Source organism: Nerophis ophidion, linkage group LG13 (assembly GCF_033978795.1).
Source record: "Nerophis ophidion isolate RoL-2023_Sa linkage group LG13, RoL_Noph_v1.0, whole genome shotgun sequence".
Taxonomy (NCBI): Eukaryota; Metazoa; Chordata; class Actinopteri; order Syngnathiformes; family Syngnathidae; genus Nerophis; species Nerophis ophidion.
In genome coordinates, this window is record NC_084623.1 from 11,867,404 (window position 1) to 11,893,072 (window position 25,669).

Sequence of the window (25,669 nt, forward strand, 5' to 3'; positions counted from 1 at the left end):
TTTATTTTTTTTTTTACTTGGGATTATTCGCGGACCAGATTTTGGCTGCCAGCAGGCCATATGCAGCCTGCGCGCCGTAGTTTGGGGACCCTGATTGGAGAGCTAACTTCTGCAGCAAACAGGTCTGTGACGATGACTTCTTATTTGCTTAATCAACCATTTTACTGCCATGTGACAGGCACCGTTTGGAAACAATTAAGGTATGTAAATAAACATTGATTAAATCCTTCTTAACTGTATTTACATGCGGCTAATATATGTCAATATATTAATTTCTTTAAAAATTTGGTTATATCGGTAATATCGAATAATGTATACATCATTAATTGTGATTAATTGGGAAGGGCTGCCCGTGCTGATATGAATGTGACCCGATGTTTGGTGAGGCAGCCACATTTCTCTTAGTCTACAGCTGTGGCTCCGGATGGAACCTACCAGTGAATGAATAATCGGGTTCATTAAAAATCGCTTTGGGTATCTGAAATATGAAAAAGTGCCATATCAATGCAATCCATTAATATTATTAATTTGCCAAGCTACACTCATGGATGGTTTCTCAATGAATATGTAATAATAATTAAAAAAAAAAAATCATAGCAATTCTTTCATTCCCCAACAGATGGAAGCATCAACCCTTGTGCACTTGTTCTGTAATTTCACTCAGGCAAAAGCACTTGAGCACATCAGTGAGCTTAATAGGGAGGCTCTTCCAATATCAGACATCATAAACACAGATGTTAGCTCCTTAAAGGTCGGGGGGGGGGAAAAAAGCAAAATGTATCCGACTGTAACACGACAGCTCCAACAGGCATTTATTTTCCCTGTCTTCAGTACAAATCTGCGTGGATCGATTCACGGTTTGCAGCTTGGCTTACAAACTAATGATCCTGCAGCGTGAAGCGGTAGTCTAGCATGGATTTGAGTCTCAGACACCTTACTTTATCAAATACAACACACCTTATCAGAACTCACTGAAAGGACCGATTGATTTTTATTTTTTTTTATTCCCACAGTCATTTTTTTTACCCTGCATCTGTTGTTCAATGCCTTGGAATAAAGATAATCGTTTTTCTGAAGTCTAACTGCAATAAAACAAGAAAAGTAATCAAGACAAGTCCTAAAATATCCACCTATATCAGGGGTAGGGAACCTGTGGCTCTAGAGCCAGATGTGGTTCTATGATAAATCTGACCTGACGTTGCTTAACACGATAAGTAATGAATAATTCCAGTTGTAATCACAGTGTTAAAAATAATGTTAAAATTATAAAACATTGTCATGCATGTTTAATCCATCCATCCGTTTCCTACCGCACCTGTTCAAGAAGTTGCGTTAATGGTAAGAAGTAATTTATTTATTATTGGTCAGTGTGGGGCTTGCCCTCCTGGGGGTTCTTCAGACACCCCAACACCGACATGAGAGCCTGTTTCAGGGTTACTAATATTGTTTTATTTTTCAATAAGTCTCTCCGTTGATTTCCAGCAATAGTATTTCCAGCCCCAACCCTGTCTCTCCTCCTGGCTGCTGCTTATAACAGAGCGACAGGTGATTAGATAACAAGGCCCAGGTGGGCCGTCTACGCACCTGTCGCTGCAGGCCCGCAGGCCACCCCCCCCCCCCCCCCCCCCCCGCCACAGTTAGCTTCAGAATAACAATGTTATTACAGAGAATAATAAACCTATTATACTCTAGAAATGTTGGTCTTACTTAAAAATGCACGTTTTTAGTTGTGTTCAGTGTTAAAAAAAATATTATATGGCCTTTTGGCTCTCTCAGCCAAAAAGGTTCCCGACCCCTGACCTATAGACATCAGACATTCTGTAAACAGACTATAAAAATCATGTGGACTACACATTAAACAACAACAAGATGTGTACTAATACCTGTATTACATGTACTGTAATATTGTATATGGTAATTGGGATTTTTTTATATTATATACAAATTGAAATATATCAGTACATGTTATATACATCAGGGGTCACAAACGCGGTGCCCGCGGGCACCAGGTAGCCCGTAAGGACCAGATGAGTCGCCCGCTGGCCTGTTCTAAAAATAGCTCAAATAGCAGCACTTACCAGTGAGCCGCCTCTATTTTTTAAATTGTATTTATTTACTAGCAAGCTGGTCTCGCTTTGCTCGACATTTTTAATTCTAAGAGAGACAAAACTTAAATAGAATTTGAAAATCCAAGAAAATATTTTAAAGACTTGGTGTTCACTTGTTTAAATAAATTCATTTATGTTTTTAGTTTACTTCTTATAACTTTCAGAAAGACAATTTTAGAGAAAAAATACAACCTTAAAAATGATTTTAGAATTTTTAAACACATATACCTTTTTACCTTTTAAATTCCTTCCTCTTCTGTCCTGACAATTAAAATCAATGTACAAGTAAATGTATTTTTTTTTATTGTAAAGAATAATATATACATTTTAATTTAATTCTTAATTTTAGCTTCTGTTTTTTCGATGAAGAATATTTGTGAACTATTTCTTCAAACTTATTATGATTAAAATTTTTAAAGAATATTCTGGCAAATCTAGAAAATCTGTAGAATCAAATTTAAATCTTATTTCAAAGTCTTATAAATTTCTTTTAAAATTTTTGTTCTGGAAAATCTAGACGAAATAATGATTTGTCTTTGTTAGAAATATAGCTTGGTCCAATTTGTTATATATTCTAACAAAGTGCAGATTGGATTTTAAACTATTTAAAACATGTCATCAAAATTCTGAAATTAATCTTAATCAGGAAAAATTACTAATGACTTTCCATAAATTCTTTTTTGAATTTTTTCAAAAAGATTCAAATTAGCTATTAGCTTTTTTCGGTTGAATTTTGAATTTTAAAGAGTCGAAATTGAAGATAAACTATGTTTCAAAAATTAAATTTTAATTTTTTTTGTGTTTTCTCCTCTTTTAAAACGTTCAATTAGGGTTTTTTTTTTCATTATTTATTCCCTACAAAAAACCTTCCGTAAAGGGAAAAAAATGTACGACGGAATGTCAGACAGAAATACCCATTTTTTTATATATATATAGATTTATTTATTAAAGGTAAATTGAGCAAATTGGCTATTTTTGGCAATTTATTTAAGTGTGTATCAAACTGGTAGCCCTTCGCATTAATCAGTACCCAAGAAGTAGCTCTTGGTTTCAAAAAGGTTGGTAACCCCTGTTATATACTGTATACGTAATATGTAAATATTACATATATATTACATTTTACATTGCTACTATAGTACATATTTAGTCTACTTTATCCTCTTAAGGCCCAAGCTGTTTGTTTACATGTTTTTTATTTATTTATCTTTGCTATTTGGACTTTTTGGACACTAATTAGAATAAAAACTCAGAATCATCTTTTGACATGATGTACTTAGTCCATAAGTACACAAACATGTACTTCATGTTTAGTGACATGCTAATTCTTATTTTTACACTTTTTTTCCATTGTATGTTATACTCTTCTGACACTACCAGATGGCAGCATAAGTGTCCACATAAGTGGCCATGAGACCCCAATTCAGTAGTGTACACAATTTTGGAAATACGAGCTAAAAGGTGCTGTCCACGTATGTGGCCACTAAGCCTTTAGAGGTTTTAAACCTGACTTACCCTTTCAATCCTTACCCTTTGCATCCTTTGTAACTAAGCTACTGTGTGGAACAATTTCCCTTGTGGATCAATAAAGTTTGTCTAAGTCCAAGTCTATATTTTTTTTGTATCGGGATAGGTGTTTCAATACTTTTCAAAATAAAGGGGACCACAAAAAAATTAGAAGGGACAAGCGGTAGAAAAAGTATTAATCTACTAGCTCATTTACTTATTTAATATGTTCTATCTACACTTCTGTTAAAAAGGAATAAAAACTTATGTATTCTGTTGTTTGGATGCTTTATCTAAGTTCTTGGCGATACTACACGTTTGGGTATCGATCCGATACCAAGTCACATTCAAGGTTCTCCTGTGTCCAGGGTCGTATTTCCTGAGTTTATAAACAATAACAAAAATGACAAAAAAAAAATGTGTGATTAAAATATATATATATTTATTTAACCATTAGGGATGTATGTCACTAGGATTTTATCGATATCGGTATTTAGCGGTACTCTTATTCGTACTTTGTGTAACGACGTGCACACATTTTCAGGACTTATGCAGATCTCAAATACACATCAGCAGGTACCAGAAGGTAAGAAAAGTTGGTTTTGCATAATATTGCGGAAAAAAAACGCCAGATAATGTCTTACCTCATACTCACACCATAATAAAACTCGTATCTTGGGACTACGGTAGCCGTAATAGGCCGACAATCCATCAAGAGGTGCGGCTTAAAAGTTGTACTAAAAAAGTTTGACGGATTTTTGAATTCCATGTGTATTGTTCTTTATTTTCAATGGGGGCGGGGCGTTGTTGGGGGCGTGGTTAAGAGGGGAGAAGTATATTTACAGCTATCCATCTATCCATTTTCTACCGCTTATTCCCTTTTGGGTTGCGGGGGGCGCTGGTGCCTATCTCAGCTACAATCGGGCAGAAGGCGGTGTACACCCTGGAGAAGTCGCCACCTCATCGCAGTATGTGTAGAAGTCTTTATTTAAGTTTTTAGTTATTTTTATATCTTTTTTTTCAAATAGTTCAAGAAAGACCACTACAAATGAGCAACATTTTGCACTGTTATACATTTTTATAAATCAGAAACTTATAACATAGTTCTGTATTTACTACTTTTTTCAACCAAAAATGCTTTGCTCTGATTAGGGGGTACTTGAATTAAAAAAATGTTCACAGGGGGTACATCTCTGAAAAAAGGTTGAGAACCACTGCTCTAAAAGCTGTAGATATTATTGTCACATATGCATGCACAGTAAATGGCAGTATCGTCCTGTTTAGGAGTGTCACAACATTGCTGTTTACGGCAGACAAACTGCTTTACGGTAGACAAAAACGTGACTGCTGTTGTTGTGTGTTGTTGCCGCGCTGGGAGGACATTAATGAAACTGCCTAACAATAAACCCACATAAGAAACCAAGAACTTGCCCTCGATCATTCTACAGTTATAACGCCATTGGGCAGGCACTCTGTTTATATTGTGGGAAAGCGGACGTGAAAACAGACTGTCGACACGTCACTCGGGTCCGCATTGAGCTGGAGGGGGCGTGGCTTCAAGCTCCGCCTGAATTTCGGGATATTTTCGGGAGAAAGTTTATCCCGGGAGGTTTTCGGGAGAGGCGCTGAATTTCGGGAGTCTCCCGGAAAATCCGGGAGGGTTGGCAAGTATGCTATAAGGCGCACTGTCAATTTTTGAGAAAATTAAAGGATCCTAAGTGCGCCTTGTAGTCCGAGAAATACGGTGTATTAGCACTACAAGTTGAACACCTCCAACATGAAGTACTATAACATCTCAGAGCAGGGATGTCTTTTATCAAAACATGTTTTTTTAAGTCTTAAAGACATCAACTACCGTATTTCCTTGACACATGTATAATGTGCCTGCCTTGAATTAATGCCGGGTCAAACTCGCTCCCCAAATTTATTAGCGCATGCTTACTTTTCAAATTTGTGACAAAATGGCAGACACGTTTTTTATTGCTCTTACTATATGTAAACCGGGGGTCTTATTCCACAACCATACAGATCACACTGATGGTTGTGATATAAAACAACGTTAACACGCTTACTAATATGCGCCGCACTCTGTGAACCCGCATTAAACAAGAATGACAAACACATTTCTGGAGAACATCGGCTCTGTAACACATTATAAACGCAACACAACACTTACCCAGAATGCAATGCATCCATGACTCTTGGCTATATTATACACCCGCTAGCACCAAACCGTGCCTTTCCCCCCATTCCGTGCGTCGGTTGAGGTGGGCGGGGTTGGGGGCGCGTGTGTAATATAGCCAAGAGTCATGGATGCATGGCATTATGGGTAATTCTTATGCGTTTATAATGTGTTACAGAGCCGATGTTCTCCAGAAATGTGTTTGGTGTGGGTTCACAGAGTGTGGCGCATATTAGTAAGAGTGTTAAAGTTGTTTATATCAGTGTAAAAGGTATGGCTGTTGACCAAGTATGCATTTCAATCTCGTATGAGAAGCAGTGAAACACATGCGTCTGGCCGGCACGCAGATAGCATGGTGTAAAATTGGGCATATTGTAGAGCAGTGGTCCCCAACCACCGGGCCGCGGCCGCAGAATAATTTTTTTATTATTTTTGTTTTTATCACACTCAATTCTTTACTGCATGCCCTTGGTAAGCGCAGGGGTGAGTAGAGGTTTTAAATTAATTAGCACCCTGGCGGCTATTCAAGGAAATACGGTATGTCTGCAGTGCAAGGTAAAATGCAGCTATGGCATATATTGATTGATTGATTGATTGATTGAAACTTTTATTAGTAGATTGCACAGTACAGTACATATTCCGTACAATTGACCACTAAATGGTAACTCTACGAGTTACTGCAAGGAATTTAGGGATTTCACGGTCCGTAATATTATTAAAACGTTCAGAGAATCTGGAGAAATCACTGCAAGGCCAAACACCAACATTGAATCCCTGTGATCTTTGATCCCTCAGGCGGTACTGCATCCAAAAGCGACATCCGTATCTAAAGGATATAACCACATTGGCTCAGGAACGCTTCAAGAAAACCACTGTCAGTAACTACAGTTTGTCGCTACATTTCTAAAGTGCAAGTTAAAACTCTACTATGCAAAGCGAAAGCCATTTATCAACAACACCCAGAAACGCCGCCGGCTTCGCTGGGCCCAAGCTCATCCAAGATGGACTGATGCAAAGTGAAAAAGTGTTCCGTGGTCTGACGAGTCCACATTTCAAATTGTTTTTGGAAACTATGGACGTCGTGTCCTTACGACCAAAGAAGAAAAGAACTAGGTGCAAAGTTCAAAAGCCAACATCTGTGATGGTATGGGGGTGTATTAGTGCCCAAGGCATGGGTAACTTACACATCTGTGAAGGCACCATTAATTCTGAAAGGTACATACAGGTTTTGGAGCAACTTATGTTGCCACCCGAGCAACGTTATCACGGGCGCCCCTGCTTATTTCAACAAGACGATGCCAAGCCACAACATTTCATATTAAAACACTCCACAATGAACGGGACAAATATAATGTACAACTAATTTAGTGGGACGTACCTTGACATTGTAGGCGATGTAATGCTTGGCCAGGGCCTCGGGAGTGTGCATCCATGATTTGTCTGAGGACACAATAGCAAGAACAAAATAATATATAAATACATAAAATCGCTTGTGACACATCGGCAAGGGTCTAATTCAACAAGATATACTGTCATTAACAATACTTATCACAATTTATACATTTGCACATGTGCAGTTATTAGCCAGTGAATATTCTATTTGACATATGAAACATTATGATTTGTGTTATGTTCTTTTATTGACGTTGTTGGACTGTATCCAAGATGCAGAGCAAGGAAGGCAAAGTGCAGGTAAAAGCCCTTTTCATTTGGGGGAGAAAAGAAAAAAAAACAAGGCATAGGAAAATAAATCTAGTGCAGCATGGAAGTGCACAGAAAACAAGGACAATAACTCAGCACCATTAAGGAGCAACAGGTGGAACTAAATAGCTTACAACAGGGGTGTCCAAACTTTTTCCAGCAAGAGTAAAAATTGAAGGATGCAGGGGCCCACTTTGATACATTTTGTACATTAACAATACTAAAAACAATACAATGAACTAAACTACTTCTTTCATTTCTATGTAATTGTGCCTTCAGTTAAGCATTTTCAAGCATAAACATGGCTAAGTGAACTAAAATAACCACTTTTCATCTCGTCTTCTATTTTTTTTTTGTACAGCACTTTGTGTTTGTCACTTGCTTGAATATTAAAAGTGCTATATAATTAAAATTTGATTTGATTTGATGAGCCAATTTTGCAGTCGGACGTCTCAGACTCATAAATTGGTACTTGATACATTCTGTTAGCATAGCAACATTACCATGCAACTTTTTTTTGTATTTTTTAGCTAATTTTGGCATATATAACTTGGTACTTGATAGATGCTAACTGTTAGCATGCTAACTTTTTTAGTTAATTTTACAGCTGAACACCTCAGAGTCTTGGTACTTGTCACATGCTGTTAGCATATCAAAATTAAAGTGGTACCTTTTTTTTTTTTGCCAATTTTGGCATATATATCTTGGTACTTGATACATGCTAACTGTTAGCATGCTAACTTTTGTTTTGTTACTTTTACAGCCGAACACCTCAGAGTCATATAACTTGGTACTTGATACATGCTAACTGTTAGCATGCTAACTTTTTTAGTTAATTTTACAGCTGAACACCTCAGAGTCTTTGTACTTGACACATGCTGTTAGCATATCAAAATTAAAGTGGTACCTTTTTTTTTTTTTTTTGCCAATTTTGGCATATATATCTTGGTACTTGATATATGCTAACTGTTAGCATGCTAACTTTTTTTGTTACTTTTACAGCCGAACACCTCAGAGTCATATAACTTGGTACTTGATACATGCTAACTGTTAGCATGCTAACTTTTTTTTTGTTACTTTTACAGCCGAACACCTCAGAGTCATATAACTTGGTACTTGATACATGCTGTTAGCATAGCAACATTAGCATGCTACCTTTTTTTTTTAGCCAATGCTGGCATATATAACTTGATATTTGATACATGCTAACTGTTAACATGCTAATGTTAGCATGCAGCTTTTTAAAAAATATTTTCGCATGTGTACGCTTTATACTGATATTACTCAGTACTTGACGCATTCTAACCGTTAACATTTAAGTTTAGATTCTGCCTTTCAGTGGCTTACACATTCCAGCATTCGCACGCAATTTCTACCAAATTTGCATATTGTAGGTTTTTTTGGTGTAATTTTACTATTTTATCTTTAGAAAGAGTCACAGGCTGCACTTTGGACACCACCGGGTTGGATGAATACATAAAAAATGTGTGCAAAAAAGTGATGGTGCAGCAAAACAAGGTATTAAACAGGAAGTAGAACTAAAATAGGAACACTAGGACAAACATAAATATACAAATAAACAGGGGAAAATAGCAAAGAAAATCACAAGAATAGTTACTATGACAACAAGGCACTCAGTGGAGCACAGACTTGTATGTTGACTACAAACTGTATCAACACAACAAGTTCCTGACAAAAAAAACATTTAATTCCCATTTTTACAGGTCATTTGTGAAAAAAACAAAAGTGTATTTTTAAAAATAGTTTCATCTCACAATGCATTGCACTCACTCATGATTCAGCAAGTTTACCGTTTCCATAATCCTTTTTTTTTTATTTTGAATATTATTATGTTCTTTATTTCTCTCGTTCTCAATTTGTAATAATAATAATAATAATGATTGGCAAAAGTGTCGCAGGCCAGTGTGCTTAGTTCTTCCGGCTACAGTAGGGAAGGGATTGAAATGGCCCAGTTCCCGGGTGGACCCGCGTAAGGTATTGCAATGTATCCATCCATCTTCTTCCGCTTATCCGTGGTTGGGTCGCGGGGGCAGCAGCCTAAGCAGGGAAGCCCAGACTTTCTTCTCCCCAACCATTTTTTCCAGCTCGGTGTGCCTAATGTACGGAATAATTCTGGTTTTGCTTACCAACTTTGAAGCAATTTTATTTGGTACATGGTGTAGTGAAGAGTGTGAGCAGTAGATGGCAGTCAAACATAAGAGATATGTGTAGACTGCACTATGATGGCAATATGAAGTAAATAACATCGACATTTTATATGTTCCATTGAAAATATAGACCGTTACACACAGCGCTCAAAAATCTATCAAAATGTTTTAGTACGACTACGGTAAGCTATGAAGCCGCACCGCTTGATATGCTTTAACATACGAGTATTATTATGGTGTGTGTATAAGGTAAGAAATATTATCTGGCGTTTTGTTTCGCAATATTATGCAAAGCAACTTTTCTTACCTTCTGGTACCTGCTGATCTGTATTTGTGATCCACATATATACTGAAAAATTGCGCAAGTCCGCCTTTGTAGTCTGTGCCCACACCATAGTCCAGGGGTAGGGAACCTATGGCTCGCGAGCCAGATGTGGCTCTTTTGATGACTGCATCTGGCTCTCGGCTGACATTGCTTAACACAATAAGTAATGAATAATTAGGGTCCGCCCTGCAATGGCAAAGGACATCCATGTCCTTTGCCATGCAAGGACCCTATTGAATCTGCTGCGTTTTATTAGGGTCCGCCCTGCAATGGCAAAGGACATCCATGTCCTTTGCCATGCAAGGACCCTATTGAATCTGTAACGTTTCTTATTAGGGTCCGCCCTGCCAGCAAAGGACTCTGTCCTTTGCCATGGCAAGGACCCTATTGAATCTGTAACGTTTTATTATTCTTTATTATTATTCCGCACCGTCGCACCCCAATTTCACCCCCTTAGCATGCTTCAAAACTCACCAAAGTTGACACACACGTCGGTCTACCGTGACACCACAACATATTAAGCAACCAAACCCCAAAAATGAAAATTGCGCGCTAGCGCCCCCTAGGAAGAGATTAAAAACAGACTGCTTGTAACTTCCGTTAGGAATGTCGTAGAGACATGAAACAAAATCCTCTATGTAGAACTGACCTAGACCTAAATTCCCCATCAGAAACTCCTATACCCAAAATCAACAGAAATTTTGCAAAAACTCTTTCAAAGCAAAATTTTCCTAAAAAATGCTATTTTTGCCTCTTTGAGCTGTAATTTGACCCCCTTAAAATGCTTCAAAACTCACCAAACTTGGCAGACACATCAGACCTAATAGAAATTTCGATCTAATGAAAAAAAAATTTAATAAAACTCAAAATTGCGCTCTAGGGCAATTTTTGAATAAAACACAGAAAAAACTACTTCCAGGAGGAAAACACAGACAAAACTGCTTGTAACTTCCGGTAGGAATGCCAAAAAGACATGAAACAAAAACTTCTATGTAGGTCTCACTTAGACCTACATTTTAATAATTGACAGCTAGCAGAAAAAATCAACAGGAAGCTGGCAATTACCCCTTCAAAATAAAAGTTTTGTAAAAACCTGTAACCTTTTTCAAATCGAAACTCCTCCCAGTGCGTTTGTTGTTTCGGCTTCAAACTCGCACAGGAGAGAGATTGAACCTTTTTAAAAAAAGTGGTCGAACAAAGTTTTGATTACTGCTCCGGTTTTGATTTTACACGCCTTCAAAGAAACCCTGCGCAAATTTTCCTAAAAAATGTCATTTTTGCCTCTTTGAGCTGTAATATGACCCCCTTAAAATGCTTCAAAACTCACCAAACTTGGCACACACATCAGGACTGGCAACAATTGCGAGCTGATAAAAAAACCAAACCCCAAAACTCAAAATTGTGCTCTAGCGCCCCCTAGGAATACAACACAGACAAACTACTCCTAGGAAGAAAACAAAGACAAAACTGCTTGTAACTTCCGGTAGGAATGTCGTAGAGACATGAAACAAAAACCACTATGTAGGTCTGACCTAGACCTACATTTGAATAATTAACATACTTTGGCAAAAATCAACAGGGAACTTGATATTTTCACTTCAATACAACAACTGCATTACTTTCAAAATGCATTAAATAGTGGCAGCAAGGCTTCTCCTGCCGTGGGGCTCGGGGGCAGCAACCCAAGGCGCGCTCGCACCTTCGCACCCTAATTTGACCCCCTTAACATGCTTCAAAACTCACCAAAATTGACACACACATCGGTATGGAGCGGCAGACCAACTTATTAAGCAACCAAACCCCGAAAATTAAAATTGCGCGCTAGCGCCCCCTAGGAAGAGACAAAAAACAGACTGCTTGTAACTTCCGTTAGGAATGTCGTAGAGACATGAAACAAAAACCTCTGTGTAGGTCTGACTTAGACCTACATTTCCAATTAAAAAGGTCTATACCCAAAATCAACAGAAATTTTGCAAAAACTCATTCAAAGCAACATTTTCGCAAAAAACGCTATTTTTGCCGCTTTGAGCTTTAATTTGACCCCCTTAAAATGCTTCAAAACTCACCAAACTTGGCACACACATCAAGACTGGCAGAAATTGCAATCTAGTGGAAAAACCAAACCTTAAAACTCAAAATTGCGCTCTATTGCAATTTTTGAAAAAAACACAGAAAAACTGCTCCTAGGAAGAGGAAACGGATAAAACTGCTTGTAACTTCTGGTAGGAACGTCGGACAGACATGAAACAAAAACCTCTGTGTAGGTCTCACTTAGACCTACATTTTGATAGGTGGCATCTTTCAGTTAAAATCAACAGGAAGTTGGCAATTACCCCTTCAAAATAAAAGTTTTGTAAAAAGCCGTCACCTTTTTCCTGACAAAACTGCTTGTAACTTCTGTTAGGAATGTCGTAGAGACATGAAACAAAGACCTCTATGTTGGTCTGACTAAGATCGGGACTCGGGACACGGCGGCGGCGGCCAACGGCGGACCCGACCAACGCTGCTTGCAGCTTTAATTAGGGTCCGCCCTGCAATGGCAAAGGACATCCATGTCCTTTGCCATGGCAAGGACCCTATTGAATCTGCTGCGTTTTATTAGGGTCCGCCCTGCCAGCAAAGGACTCCATGTCCTTTGCTAAGGCAAGGACCCTATTGAATCTGCTGCGTTTTATTATTCTTCACTATTATTAGGGTCCGCCCTGCAATGGCAAAGGACATCCATGTCCTTTGCCATGCAAGGACCCTATTGAATCTGCTGCGTTTTATTATTCTTCACTATTATTATTATTCTTTCTTCCGCAACGATACTCGCCAAAGCGCTGTATTTGACCCACTGACCATGCCTCAAAGCACACCAAAATTGACACACGCGTCGGTGAGGAGTTTCTCCCCAACATATTAGGGAGCCAAACCAGAAAAATCAAAATTGCGCTCTAGCGCCCCCTAGGAAAAAAAAAAAAAGAATTGCTTGTAACTTCCGGTAGGAATGTCGTAGAGACATGAAACAAAATCCTCTATGTAGAACTGACCTAGACCTAAATTCCCCATCAGAAACTCCTATACCTAAAATCAACAGAAATTTTGCAAAACCCTTTCAAAGCAAAATTTTTGCAAAAAATGCTATTTTTGCCTCTTTGAGCTGTAATTTGACCCCCTTAAAATGCTTCAAAACTCACCAAACTTGGCAGACACATCAGGACTGGCAGAAATTGTGATTTAATGAAAAAAAAAAATTATAAAACTCAAAATTGCGCTCTACAAAATTTTTTGAATGAAACACAGAAAAAACTGCTTCTAGGAAGAAAACACAGACAAAACTACTTGTAACTTCCGGTAGGAATGTCGGAAAGACATGAAACAAAAACTTCTAGGTAGGTCTTACTTAGACCTACATTTTAGTAATTGACAGCTAGCAGAAAAAATCAACAGGAAGTTGGCAATTACCCCTTCAAAATAAAAGTTTTCGTGAAAACCCGTCACCTTTTTCAAATCAAAACTCCTCCCAGTGCGTTTGTCGTTTCGGCTTCAAACTCGCACAGGAGAGAGATTGAACCCTTTTAAAAAAAGTGGTCGGACAAAATTGTGATAAGTTTTCCGGTTTTGATTTTACGCGCGTTCAAAGAACCCCTGCGCAAATTTTCCTAAAAAATGTCATTTTTGCCTATTTGAGCTGTAATTTGACCCCCTTAAAATGCTTCAAAACTCACCAAACTTGGCACACACATCAGGACTGGCAGAAATTGCAAGTTGATGAAAAAACCAAACTCCAAAACTCAAAATTGTGCTCTAGCGCCCCCTAGGAATACAACACGGACAAACTGCTCCTAGGAAGAAAACAAAGACAAAACTGCTTGTAACTTCGGTAGGAATGTCGTAGAGACATGAAACAAAAACCACTATGTAGGTCTGACTTAGACCTACATTTGAATAATTAACATACTTTGGCAAAAATCAACAGGAAGCTAGATATTTTCACTTCAATACAACAACTGCATTACTTTCACAATGCATTAAATAGTGGGACGAAGGCGTCTTAAGCCCTGGGGCTCGGGGGCAGCAACCCAAGGCGCGCTCGCACCTTCGCACCCTAATTTGACCCCCTTAACATGCTTCAAAACTCACCAAATTTGACACTCACATCGGTATGGAGCGGCAGACCAACTTATTAAGCAACCAAACCCCAAAAATGAAAATTGCGCGCTAGCGCCCCCTAGTAAGAGACAAAACACAGACTGCTTGTAACTTCCGTTAGGAATGTCGTAGAGACATGAAACAAACACCTCTGTGTAGGTCTGACTTAGACCTACATTTCCAATAAAAACGTCTATACCCAAAATCAACAGAAATTTTGCAAAAACTCATTCAAAGCCACATTTTCGTAAAAAATGCTATTTTTGGCTCTTTGAGCTGCAATTTGACCCCCTTAAAATGCTTCAAAACTCACCAAACTTGGCACACACATCAGGACTGGCAGAAATTGCGATCTAGTGGAAAAACCAAACCTTAAAACTCAAAATTGCGCTCTATTGTAATTTTTGAAAAAAACACAGAAAAAACTGCTCCTAGGAAGAGGAAACGGATAAAACTGCTTGTAACGTCTGGTAGGAATATCGGACAGACATGAAACAAAAACCTCTATGTAGGTTTCACTTAGACCTACATTTTGATAGGTGGCATCTTTCAGTTAAAATCAACAGGAAGTTGGCAATTACCCCTTCAAAATAAAAGTTTTGTAAAAAGCCGTCACCTTTTTCCAGACAAAACTGCTTGTAACTTCTGTTAGGAATGTCGTAGAGACATGAAATAAAAACCTCTATGTTGGTTTGACTAAGATCGGGACCCGGGACACGGCGGCGGCGGCCAACGGCGGACCCGACCAACGCTGCTTGCAGCTTTAATTATTATTATTATTCTTCCGCAACTTTGAACCCTAATTTGACCCACTGACCATGCTCCAAAACTCACCAAATTTGGCACACACATCGGTAAGGCTTGGCAAAAACACGTATTAAGCAACCAAACCCCAAAAATGAAAAATGCGCGCTAGCGCCCCCTACGAAAAAAAAAAACAGACTGCTTGTAACTTCCGGTAGGAATGTCGTAGAGACATGAAACAAAATCCTCTATGTAGAACTGACCTAGACCTAAATTCCCCATCAGAAACTCCTATACCTAAAATCAACAGAAATTTTGCAAAACCCTTTCAAAGCAAAATTTTCGCCAAAAAACGCTATTTTTGCCTCTTTGAGCTGCAATTTGACCCCCTTAAAATGCTTCAAAACTCACCAAACTTGGCACACACATCAGGACTGGCAGAAATTGTGATCTAATGAAAAAAAAAAAAAAAAAATCTCAAAATTGTGCTCTAGCGCAATTTTTCAATAAAACACAGAAAAAACTGCTTCCAGGAAGAAACCACAGACAAAACTGCTTGTAACTTCGGGTAGGAATGCCGGAAAGACATGAAACAAAAACTTCTATGTAGGTCTCATTAAGACCTACATTTTAGTAATTGACAGCTAGCAGAAATAATCAACAGGAAGTTGGCAATTACCCCTTCAAAATAAAAGTTTTGTAAAAACCCGTCACCTTTTTCAAATCGAAACTCCTCCCAGTGCGTTTGTCGTTTCGGCTTCAAACTCGCACAGGAGAGAGATTGAACCCTTTTAAAAAAAGTGGTCGGACAAAGTTGTGATAAGTTTTCAGGTTTTGATTTTACGCGCCTTCAAAGAACCCCTGCGCAAATTTTCCAAAAAAATATCATTTTTACCTCTTTGAGCTGTAATTTGACCCCCTTAAAATGCTTCAAAACTCACCAAACTTGGCACACACATCAGGACTGGCAGAAATTGCGATCTAATGAAAAAACCAAACCTCAAAACTCAAATGTGTGCTCTAGCGCCCCCTAGGAATACAACACAGACAATACCCTAATTTGACCCCCTTAACATGCTTCAAAACTCACCAAACTTGGCACACACATCAGGACTGGCAACAATTGCAAGCTAATGAAAAAACCAAACCTCAAAACTCAAATGTGTGCTCTAGCGCCCCCTAGGATACAACACAGACAATACCCTAATTTGACCCCCTTAACATGCTTCAAAACTCACCAAACTTGGCACACACATCAGGACTGGCAACAATTGCGATCTAATGAAAAAACCAAACCTCAAAACTCAAATGTGTGCTCTAGCGCCCCCTAGGAATACAACACAGACAATACCCTAATTTGACCCCCTTAACATGCTTCAAAACTCACCAAATTTGACACACACATCGGTATGGAGCGGCAGACCAACTTATTAGGTAACCAAACCCCAAAAGGCGGCGGCGGCGGCCAACGGCGACCCGACCAACGCTGCTTGCAGCTTTAATTATTATTATTATTATTCCGCAGCTTCGAACTCTAATTTGACCCACTGACCATGCCTCAAAACTCACCAAATTTGGCACACACATCGGTAAGGCTTGGCAAAAACACATATTAAGCAACCAAACCCCAAAAATGAAAAATGCGCGCTAGCGCCCCCTACGAAAAAAAAAAAAACGACTGCTTGTAACTTCCGGTAGGAATGTCGTAGAGACATGAAACAAAATCCTCTATGTAGAACTGACCTAGACCTAAATTCCCCATCAGAAACTCCTATACCTAAAATCAACAGAAATTTTGCAAAACCCTTTCAAAGCAAAATTTTCGCCAAAAAACGCTATTTTTGCCTCTTTGAGCTGCAATTCGACCCCCTTAAAATGCTTCAAAACTCACCAAACTTGGAACACACATCAGGACTGGCAGAAATTGTGATCTAATGAAAAAAAAAAAAAAAAAATCTCAAAATTGTGCTCTAGCGCAATTTTTCAATAAAACACAGAAAAAACTGCTTCCAGGAAGAAAACACAGACAAAACTGCTTGTAACTTCGGGTAGGAATGCCGGAAAGACATGAAACAAAAACTTCTATGTAGGTCTCATTAAGACCTACATTTTAGTAATTGACAGCTAGCAGAAATAATCAACAGGAAGTTGGCAATTACCCCTTCAAAATAAAAGTTTTGTAAAAACCCGTCACCTTTTTCAAATCGAAACTCCTCCCAGTGCGTTTGTCGTTTCGGCTTCAAACTCGCACAGGAGAGAGATTGAACCCTTTTAAAAAAAGTGGTCGGACAAAGTTGTGATAAGTTCTAAGGTTTTGATTTTACGCGCCTTCAAAGAACCCCTGCGCAAATTTTCCAAAAAAATATCATTTTTACCTCTTTGAGCTGTAATTTGACCCCCTTAAAATGCTTCAAAACTCACCAAACTTGGCACACACATCAGGACTGGCAAAAATTGCGATCTAGTGAAAAAACCAAACCCCAAAACTCAAAATTGTGCTCTAGCGCCCCCTAGGAATACAACACAGACAATACCCTAATTTGACCCCCTTAACATGCTTCAAAACTCACCAAAGTTGACACACACGTCGGTACGGTGTCCCTCCCCAACATATTAAGCAACCAAACCCCAAAAATTAAAATTGCGCGCTAGCGCCCCCTAGCAAAAAACAAAAACAAACCGCTTGTAACTTCCGTCAGGAATGTCGTAGAGACATGAAACAAAAACCTCTGTGTAGGTCTGACTAAGACCTACATTTCCAATAAAAATGTCTATACCCAAAATCAACAGAAATCTTGCAAAAACTCATTCAAAGCAAAATTTTCGCAAAAAAATGCTATTTTTGCCTCTTTGAGCTGCAATTTGACCCCCTTAAAATGCTTCAAAACTCACCAAACTTGGCACACACATCAGGACTGGCAGAATTGCGATCTAGTGAAAAAACCAAACCTGACTAAGATCGGGACTCGGGACACAGCGGCGGCGGCGGCGGCCAACGGCGGACCCGACCAACGCTGCTTGCAGCTTTAATTAGGGTCCGCCCTGCCAGCAAAGGACTCCATGTCCTTTGCCATGGCAAGGACCCTATTGTATCTGTAGCGTTTTATTAGGGTCCGCCCTGCCAGCAAAGGACATCCATGTCCTTTGCTAAGGCAAGGACCCTATTGAATCTGTAAGGTTTCTTATTATTATTATTATTATTATTATTATTATTATTCTTCCGCAGCTTCGAACTCTAATTTGACCCACTGACCATGCTCCAAAACTCACCAAATTTGGCACACACATCGGTAAGGCTTGGCAAAAACACGTATTAAGCAACCAAACCCCAAAAATGAAAAATGCGCGCTAGCGCCCCCTACGAAAAAAAAAAAACAGCCTGCTTGTAACTTCCGGTAGGAATGTCGTAGAGACATGAAACAAAATCCTCTATGTAGAACTGACCTAGACCTAAATTCCCCATCAGAAACTCCTATACCTAAAATCAACAGAAATTTTGCAAAACCCTTTCAAAGCAAAATTTTCGCCAAAAAACGCTATTTTTGCCTCTTTGAGCTGCAATTTGACCCCCTTAAAATGCTTCAAAACTCACCAAACTTGGAACACACATCAGGACTGGCAGAAATTGTGATCTAATGAAAAAAAAAAAAAAAAATCTCAAAATTGTGCTCTAGCGCAATTTTTCAATAAAACACAGAAAAAACTGCTTCCAGGAAGAAACCACAGACAAAACTGCTTGTAACTTCGGGTAGGAATGCCGGAAAGACATGAAACAAAAACTTCTATGTAGGTCTCATTAAGACCTACATTTTAGTAATTGACAGCTAGCAGAAAAAATCAACAGGAAGTTGGCAATTACCCCTTCAAAATAAAAGTTTTGTAAAAACCCGTCACCTTTTTCAAATCGAAACTCCTCCCAGTGCGTTTGTCGTTTCGGCTTCAAACTCGCACAGGAGAGAGATTGAACCCTTTTAAAAAAAGTGGTCGGACAAAGTTGTGATAGTTCTAAGGTTTTGATTTTACGCGCCTTCAAAGAACCCCTGCGCAAATTTTCCAAAAAAATATCATTTTTACCTCTTTGAGCTGTAATTTGACCCCCTTAAAATGCTTCAAAACTCACCAAACTTGGCACACACATCAGGACTGGCAAAAATTGCGATCTAGTGAAAAAACCAAACCCCAAAACTCAAAATTGTGCTCTAGCGCCCCCTAGGAATACAACACAGACAATACCCTAATTTGACCCCCTTAACATGCTTCAAAACTCACCAAAGTTGACACACACGTCGGTACGGTGTCCCTCCCCAACATATTAAGCAACCAAACCCCAAAAATGAAAATTGCGCGCTAGCGCCCCCTAGCAAAAAACAAAAACAAATCGCTTGTAACTTCCGTCAGGAATGTCGTAGAGACATGAAACAAAAACCTCTGTGTAGGTCTGACTAAGACCTAAGTTTCCAATAAAAAATGTCTATAACCAAAATCAACAGAAATCTTGCAAAAACTCATTCAAAGCAAAATTTTCGCAAAAAAATGCTATTTTTGCCTCTTTGAGCTGCAATTTGACCCCCTTAAAATGCTTCAAAACTCACCAAACTTGGCACACACATCAGGAATACAAATACCTCTATGTTGGTCTGACTAAGATCGTGACTCGGGACACGGCGGCGGCGGCGGCGGCCAACGGCGGACCCGACCAACGCTGCTTGCAGCTTTAATTATTATTCTTTCTTCCGCAACGACACTCGCCAAAGCGCTGTATTTGACCCACTGACCATGCCTCAAAGCACACCAAAATTGACACACGCGTCGGTGAGGAGTTTCTCCCCAACATATTAGGGAGCCAAACCAGAAAAATCAAAATTGCGCTCTAGCGCCCCCTAGGAAAAAAAAAAAAAGAATTGCTTGTAACTTCCGGTAGGAATGTCGTAGAGACATGAAACAAAATCCTCTATGTAGAACTGACCTAGACCTAAATTCCCCATCAGAAACTCCTATACCTAAAATCAACAGAAATTTTGCAAAACCCTTTCAAAGCAAAATTTTTGCAAAAAATGCTATTTTTGCCTCTTTGAGCTGTAATTTGACCCCCTTAAAATGCTTCAAAACTCACCAAACTTGGCAGACACATCAGGACTGGCAGAAATTGTGATTTAATGAAAAAAAAAAATTATAAAACTCAAAATTGCGCTCTACAAAATTTTTTGAATGAAACACAGAAAAAACTGCTTCTAGGAAGAAAACACAGACAAAACTACTTGTAACTTCCGGTAGGAATGTCGGAAAGACATGAAACAAAAACTTCTATGTAGGTCTTACTTAGACCTACATTTTAATAATTGACAGATAGCAGAAATAATCAACAGGAAGTTGGCAATTACCCCTTCAAAATAAAAGTTTTCGTGAAAACCCGTCACCTTTTTCAAATCAAAACTCCTCCCAGTGCGTTTGTCGTTTCGGCTTCAAACTCGCACAGGAGAGAGATTGAACCCTTTTAAAAAAAGTGGTCGGACAAAATTGTGATAAGTTTTCCGGTTTTGATTTTACGCGCGTTCAAAGAACCCCTGCGCAAATTTTCCTAAAAAATGTCATTTTTGCCTATTTGAGCTGTAATTTGACCCCCTTAAAATGCTTCAAAACTCACCAAACTTGGCACACACATCAGGACTGGCAGAAATTGCAAGCTGATGAAAAAACCAAACTCCAAAACTCAAAATTGTGCTCTAGCGCCCCCTAGGAATACAACACGGACAAACTGCTCCTAGGAAGAAAACAAAGACAAAACTGCTTGTAACTTCCGGTAGGAATGTCGTAGAGACATGAAACAAAAACCACTATGTAGGTCTGACTTAGACCTACATTTGAATAATTAACATACTTTGGCAAAAATCAACAGGAAGCTAGATATTTTCACTTCAATACAACAACTGCATTACTTTCACAATGCATTAAATAGTGGGACGAAGGCGTCTTAAGCCCTGGGCTCGGGGGCAGCAACCCAAGGCGCGCTCGCACCTTCGCACCCTAATTTGACCCCCTTAACATGCTTCAAAACTCACCAAATTTGACACTCACATCGGTATGGAGCGGCAGACCAACTTATTAAGCAACCAAACCCCAAAAATGAAAATTGCGCGCTAGCGCCCCCTAGTAAGAGACAAAACACAGACTGCTTGTAACTTCCGTTAGGAATGTCGTAGAGACATGAAACAAACACCTCTGTGTAGGTCTGACTTAGACCTACATTTCCAATAAAAACGTCTATACCCAAAATCAACAGAAATTTTGCAAAAACTCATTCAAAGCCACATTTTCGTAAAAAATGCTATTTTTGGCTCTTTGAGCTGCAATTTGACCCCTTAAAATGCTTCAAAACTCACCAAACTTGGCACACACATGAGGACTGGCAGAAATTGCGATCTAGTGGAAAAACCAAACCTTAAAACTCAAAATTGCGCTCTATTGTAATTTTTGAAAAAAACACAGAAAAAACTGCTCCTAGGAAGAGGAAACGGATAAAACTGCTTGTAACGTCTGGTAGGAATGTCGGACAGACATGAAACAAAAACCTCTATGTAGGTTTCACTCAGACCTACATTTTGATAGGTGGCATCTTTCAGTTAAAATCAACAGGAAGTTGGCAATTACCCCTTCAAAATAAAAGTTTTGTAAAAAGCCGTCACCTTTTTCCAGACAAAACTGCTTGTAACTTCTGTTAGGAATGTCGTAGAGACATGAAATAAAAACCTCTATGTTGGTTTGACTAAGATCGGGACCCGGGACACGGCGGCGGCGGCCAACGGCGGACCCGACCAACGCTGCTTGCAGCTTTAATTATTATTATTATTATTATTATTCCGCAGCTTCGAACCCTAATTTGACCCACTGACCATGCTCCAAAACTCACCAAATTTTAAACACACATCGGTAAGGCTTGGCAAAAACACATATTAAGCAACCAAACCCCAAAATACAAAATTGCGCGCTAGCGCCCCCTATGAAAAAAAAAAAAAAAACTGCTTGTAACTTCCGTTAGGAATGTCGTAGAGACGTGAAACGAAAACCTCTATGTAAGTCTGACTTAGACCTACATTTCATAATAGTATGTTCTCGGGCAAAAATCAACAGAAATTTTGCAAAAACCCATTCAAAGCAAAATTTTTGCAAAAAAATGCTATTTTTGCCTCTTTGAGCTGTAATTTGACCCCCTTAAAATGCTTCAAAACTCACCAAACTTGGCAGACACATCAGGACTGGCAGAAATTGCAATCTAATGAAAAAAAAAAAAAAAAAAACTCAAAATTGCGCTCTAGCTTAATTTTTCAATAAAACACAGAAAAAACTGCTTCCAGGAAGAAACAACAGACAAAACTGCTTGTAACTTCGGGTAGGAATGTCAGAAAGACATGAAACAAAAACTTCTATGTAGGTCTCATTAAGACCTACATTTTAGTAATTGACAGCTAGCAGAAATAATCAACAGCAAGTTGGCAATTACCCCTTCAAAATAAAAGTTTTGTAAAAACCCGTCACCTTTTTCAAATCGAAACTCCTCCCAGTGCGTTTGTCGTTTCGGCTTCAAACTCGCACAGGAGAGAGATTGAACCCTTTTAAAAAAAGTGGTCGGACAAAGTTGTGATAAGTTTTAAGGTTTTGATTTTACGCGCCTTCAAAGAACCCCTGCGCAAATTTTCCCAAAAAATATCATTTTTACCTCTTTGAGCTGTAATTTGACCCCCTTAAAATGCTTCAAAACTCACCAAACTTGGCACACACATCAGGACTGGCAACAATTGCGAGTTAATGAAAAAACCAAACCCAAAAACTCAAAATTGTGCTCTAGCGCCCCCTAGGAATACAACACAAACAATACCCTAATTTGACCCCCTTAACATGCTTCAAAACTCACCAAAGTTGACACACACGTCGGTACGGTGTCCCTCCCCAACATATTAAGCAACCAAACCCCAAAAATGAAAATTGCGCGCTAGCGCCCCCTAGCAAAAAACAAAAACAAATCGCTTGTAACTTCCGTCAGGAATGTCGTAGAGACATGAAACAAAAACCTCTGTGTAGGTCTGACTTAGACCTACATTTCCAATAAAAATGTCTATACCCAAAATCAACAGAAATCTTGCAAAAACTCATTCAAAGCAAAATTTTCGCAAAAAAATGCTATTTTTGCCTCTTTGAGCTGCAATTTGACCCCCTTAAAATGCTTCAAAACTCACCAAACTTGGCACACACATCAGGACTGGCAGAAATTGCGATCTAGTGAAAAAACCAAACCTTAAAACTCAAAATTGCGCTCTATTGCAATTTTTGAAAAAAAACACAGAAAAACTGCTCCTAGGAAGAGGAAACGGATAAAACTGCTTGTAACTTCTGGTAGGAACGTCGGACAGACATGAAACAAAAACCTCTGTGTAGGTCTCACTTAGACCTACATTTTGATAGGTGGCATCTTTCAGTTAAAATCAACAGGAAGTTGGCAATTACCCCTTCAAAATAAAAGTGTTGTAAAAAGCCGTCACCTTTTTCCAGACAAAACTGCTTGTAACTTCTGTTAGGAATGTCGTAGAGACATGAAACAAATACCTCTATGTTGGTCTGACTAAGATCGGGACTCGGGACACAGCGGCGGCGGCGGCCAACGGCGGACCCGACCAACGCTGCTTGCAGCTTTAATTAGGGTCCGCCCTGCAATGGCAAAGGACATCCATGTCCTTTGCCATGCAAGGACCCTATTGAATCTGCTGCGTTTTATTATTAGGGTCCGCCCTGCAATGGCAAAGGACATCCATGTCCTTTGCCATGCAAGGACCCTATTGAATCTGCTGCGTTTTATTATTAGGGTCCGCCCTGCAATGGCAAAGGACATCCATGTCCTTTGCCATGCAAGGACCCTATTGAATCTGTAACGTTTCTTATTAGGGTCCGCCCTGCCAGCAAAGGACATCCATGTCCTTTGCTAAGGCAAGGACCCTATTGAATTTGTAACGTTTCTTATTAGGGTCCGCCCTGCCAGCAAAGGACATCCATGTCCTTTGCTAAGGCAAGGACCCTATTGAATCTGTAACGTTTCTTATTATTAGGGTCCGCCCTGCAATGGCAAAGGACATCCATGTCCTTTGCCATGCAAGGACCCTATTGAATCTGCTGCGTTTTATTATTCTTATTATTATTATTATTCTTTCTTCCGCAACGATACTCGCCAAAGCGCTGTATTTGACCCACTGACCATGCCTCAAAGCACACCAAAATTGACACACGCGTCGGTGAGGAGTTTCTTCCCAACATATTAGGGAGCCAAACCAGAAAAATCAAAATTGCGCTCTAGCGCCCCCTAGAAAAAAAAAAAAAAGAATTGCTTGTAACTTCCGGTAGGAATGTCGTAGAGACATGAAACAAAATCCTCTATGTAGAACTGACCTAGACCTAAATTCCCCATCAGAAACTCCTATACCTAAAATCAACAGAAATTTTGCAAAACCCTTTCAAAGCAAAATTTTCGCAAAAAATGCTATTTTTGCCTCTTTGAGCTGTAATTTGACCCCCTTAAAATGCTTCAAAACTCACCAAACTTGGCACACACATCAGGACTGGCAGAAATTGTGATTTAATGAAAAAAAAAAATTATAAAACTCAAAATTGCGCTCTACAAAATTTTTTGAATGAAACACAGAAAAAACTGCTTCTAGGAAGAAAACACAGACAAAACTACTTGTAACTTCCGGTAGGAATGTCGGAAAGACATGAAACAAAAACTTCTATGTAGGTCTTACTTGGACCTACATTTTAGTAATTGACAGCTAGCAGAAATAATCAACAGGAAGTTGGCAATTACCCCTTCAAAATAAAAGTTTTCGTGAAAACCCGTCACCTTTTTCAAATCAAAACTCCTCCCAGTGCGTTTGTCGTTTCGGCTTCAAACTCGCACAGGAGAGAGATTGAACCCTTTTAAAAAAAGTGGTCGGACAAAATTTTTATAAGTTGTCCGGTTTTGATTTTACGCGCGTTCAAAGAACCCCTGCGCAAATTTTCCTAAAAAATTTAATTTTTGCCTCTTTGAGCTGTAATTTGACCCCCTTAAAATGCTTCAAAACTCACCAAACTTGGCACACACATCAGGACTGGCAACAATTGCGAGCTGATGAAAAAACCAAACTCCAAAACTCAAAATTGTGCTCTAGCGCCCCCTAGGAATACAACACGGACAAACTGCTCCTAGGAAGAAAACAAAGACAAAACTGCTTGTAACTTCCGGTAGGAATGTCAGAGAGACATGAAACAAAAACCACTATGTAGGTCTGACTTAGACCTACATTTGAATAATTGACATACTTTGGCAAAAATCAACAGGAAGCTAGATATTTTCACTTCAATACAACAACTGCATTACTTTCACAATGCATTAAATAGTGGGACGAAGGCGTCTTAAGCCCTGGGGCTCGGGGACAGCAACCCAAGGCGCACTCGCACCTTCGCACCCTAATTTGACCCCCTTAACATGCTTCAAAACTCACCAAAATTGACACTCACATCGGTATGGAGCGGCAGACCAACTTATTAAGCAACCAAACCCCAAAAATTAAAATTGCAAGCTAGCGCCCCCTAGGAAGAGACAAAAAAGAGACTGCTTGTAACTTCCGTTAGGAATGTCGTAGAGACATGAAACGAAAACCTCTGTGTAGGTCTGACTAAGACCTACATTTCCAATTAAAAAGGTCTATACCCAAAATCAACAGAAATTTTGCAAAAACTCATTCAAAGCAACATTTACGCAAAACATGCTATTTTTGCC

General features: G+C 39.1%; 1 protein-coding gene across 9 annotated transcripts in view; it reads right to left on the minus strand.

The window, feature by feature from the left end:
* LOC133564237 (PTB domain-containing engulfment adapter protein 1-like) overlaps nt 1–25,669 on the minus strand; it is a 200,492-nt gene that overhangs the window by 34,430 nt on the left and 140,393 nt on the right. For 6 of the 9 annotated variants that reach the window (XM_061918411.1, XM_061918403.1, XM_061918409.1 and 3 more), the window contains exon 3: nt 7,172–7,242. In XM_061918411.1, coding sequence (XP_061774395.1) covers nt 7,172–7,242 — 71 coding nt within the window. The remainder of the gene's footprint in view (nt 1–7,171; nt 7,243–25,669) is intronic. The other 3 variants (XM_061918406.1, XM_061918407.1, XM_061918408.1) reach the window with 1 other exon arrangement.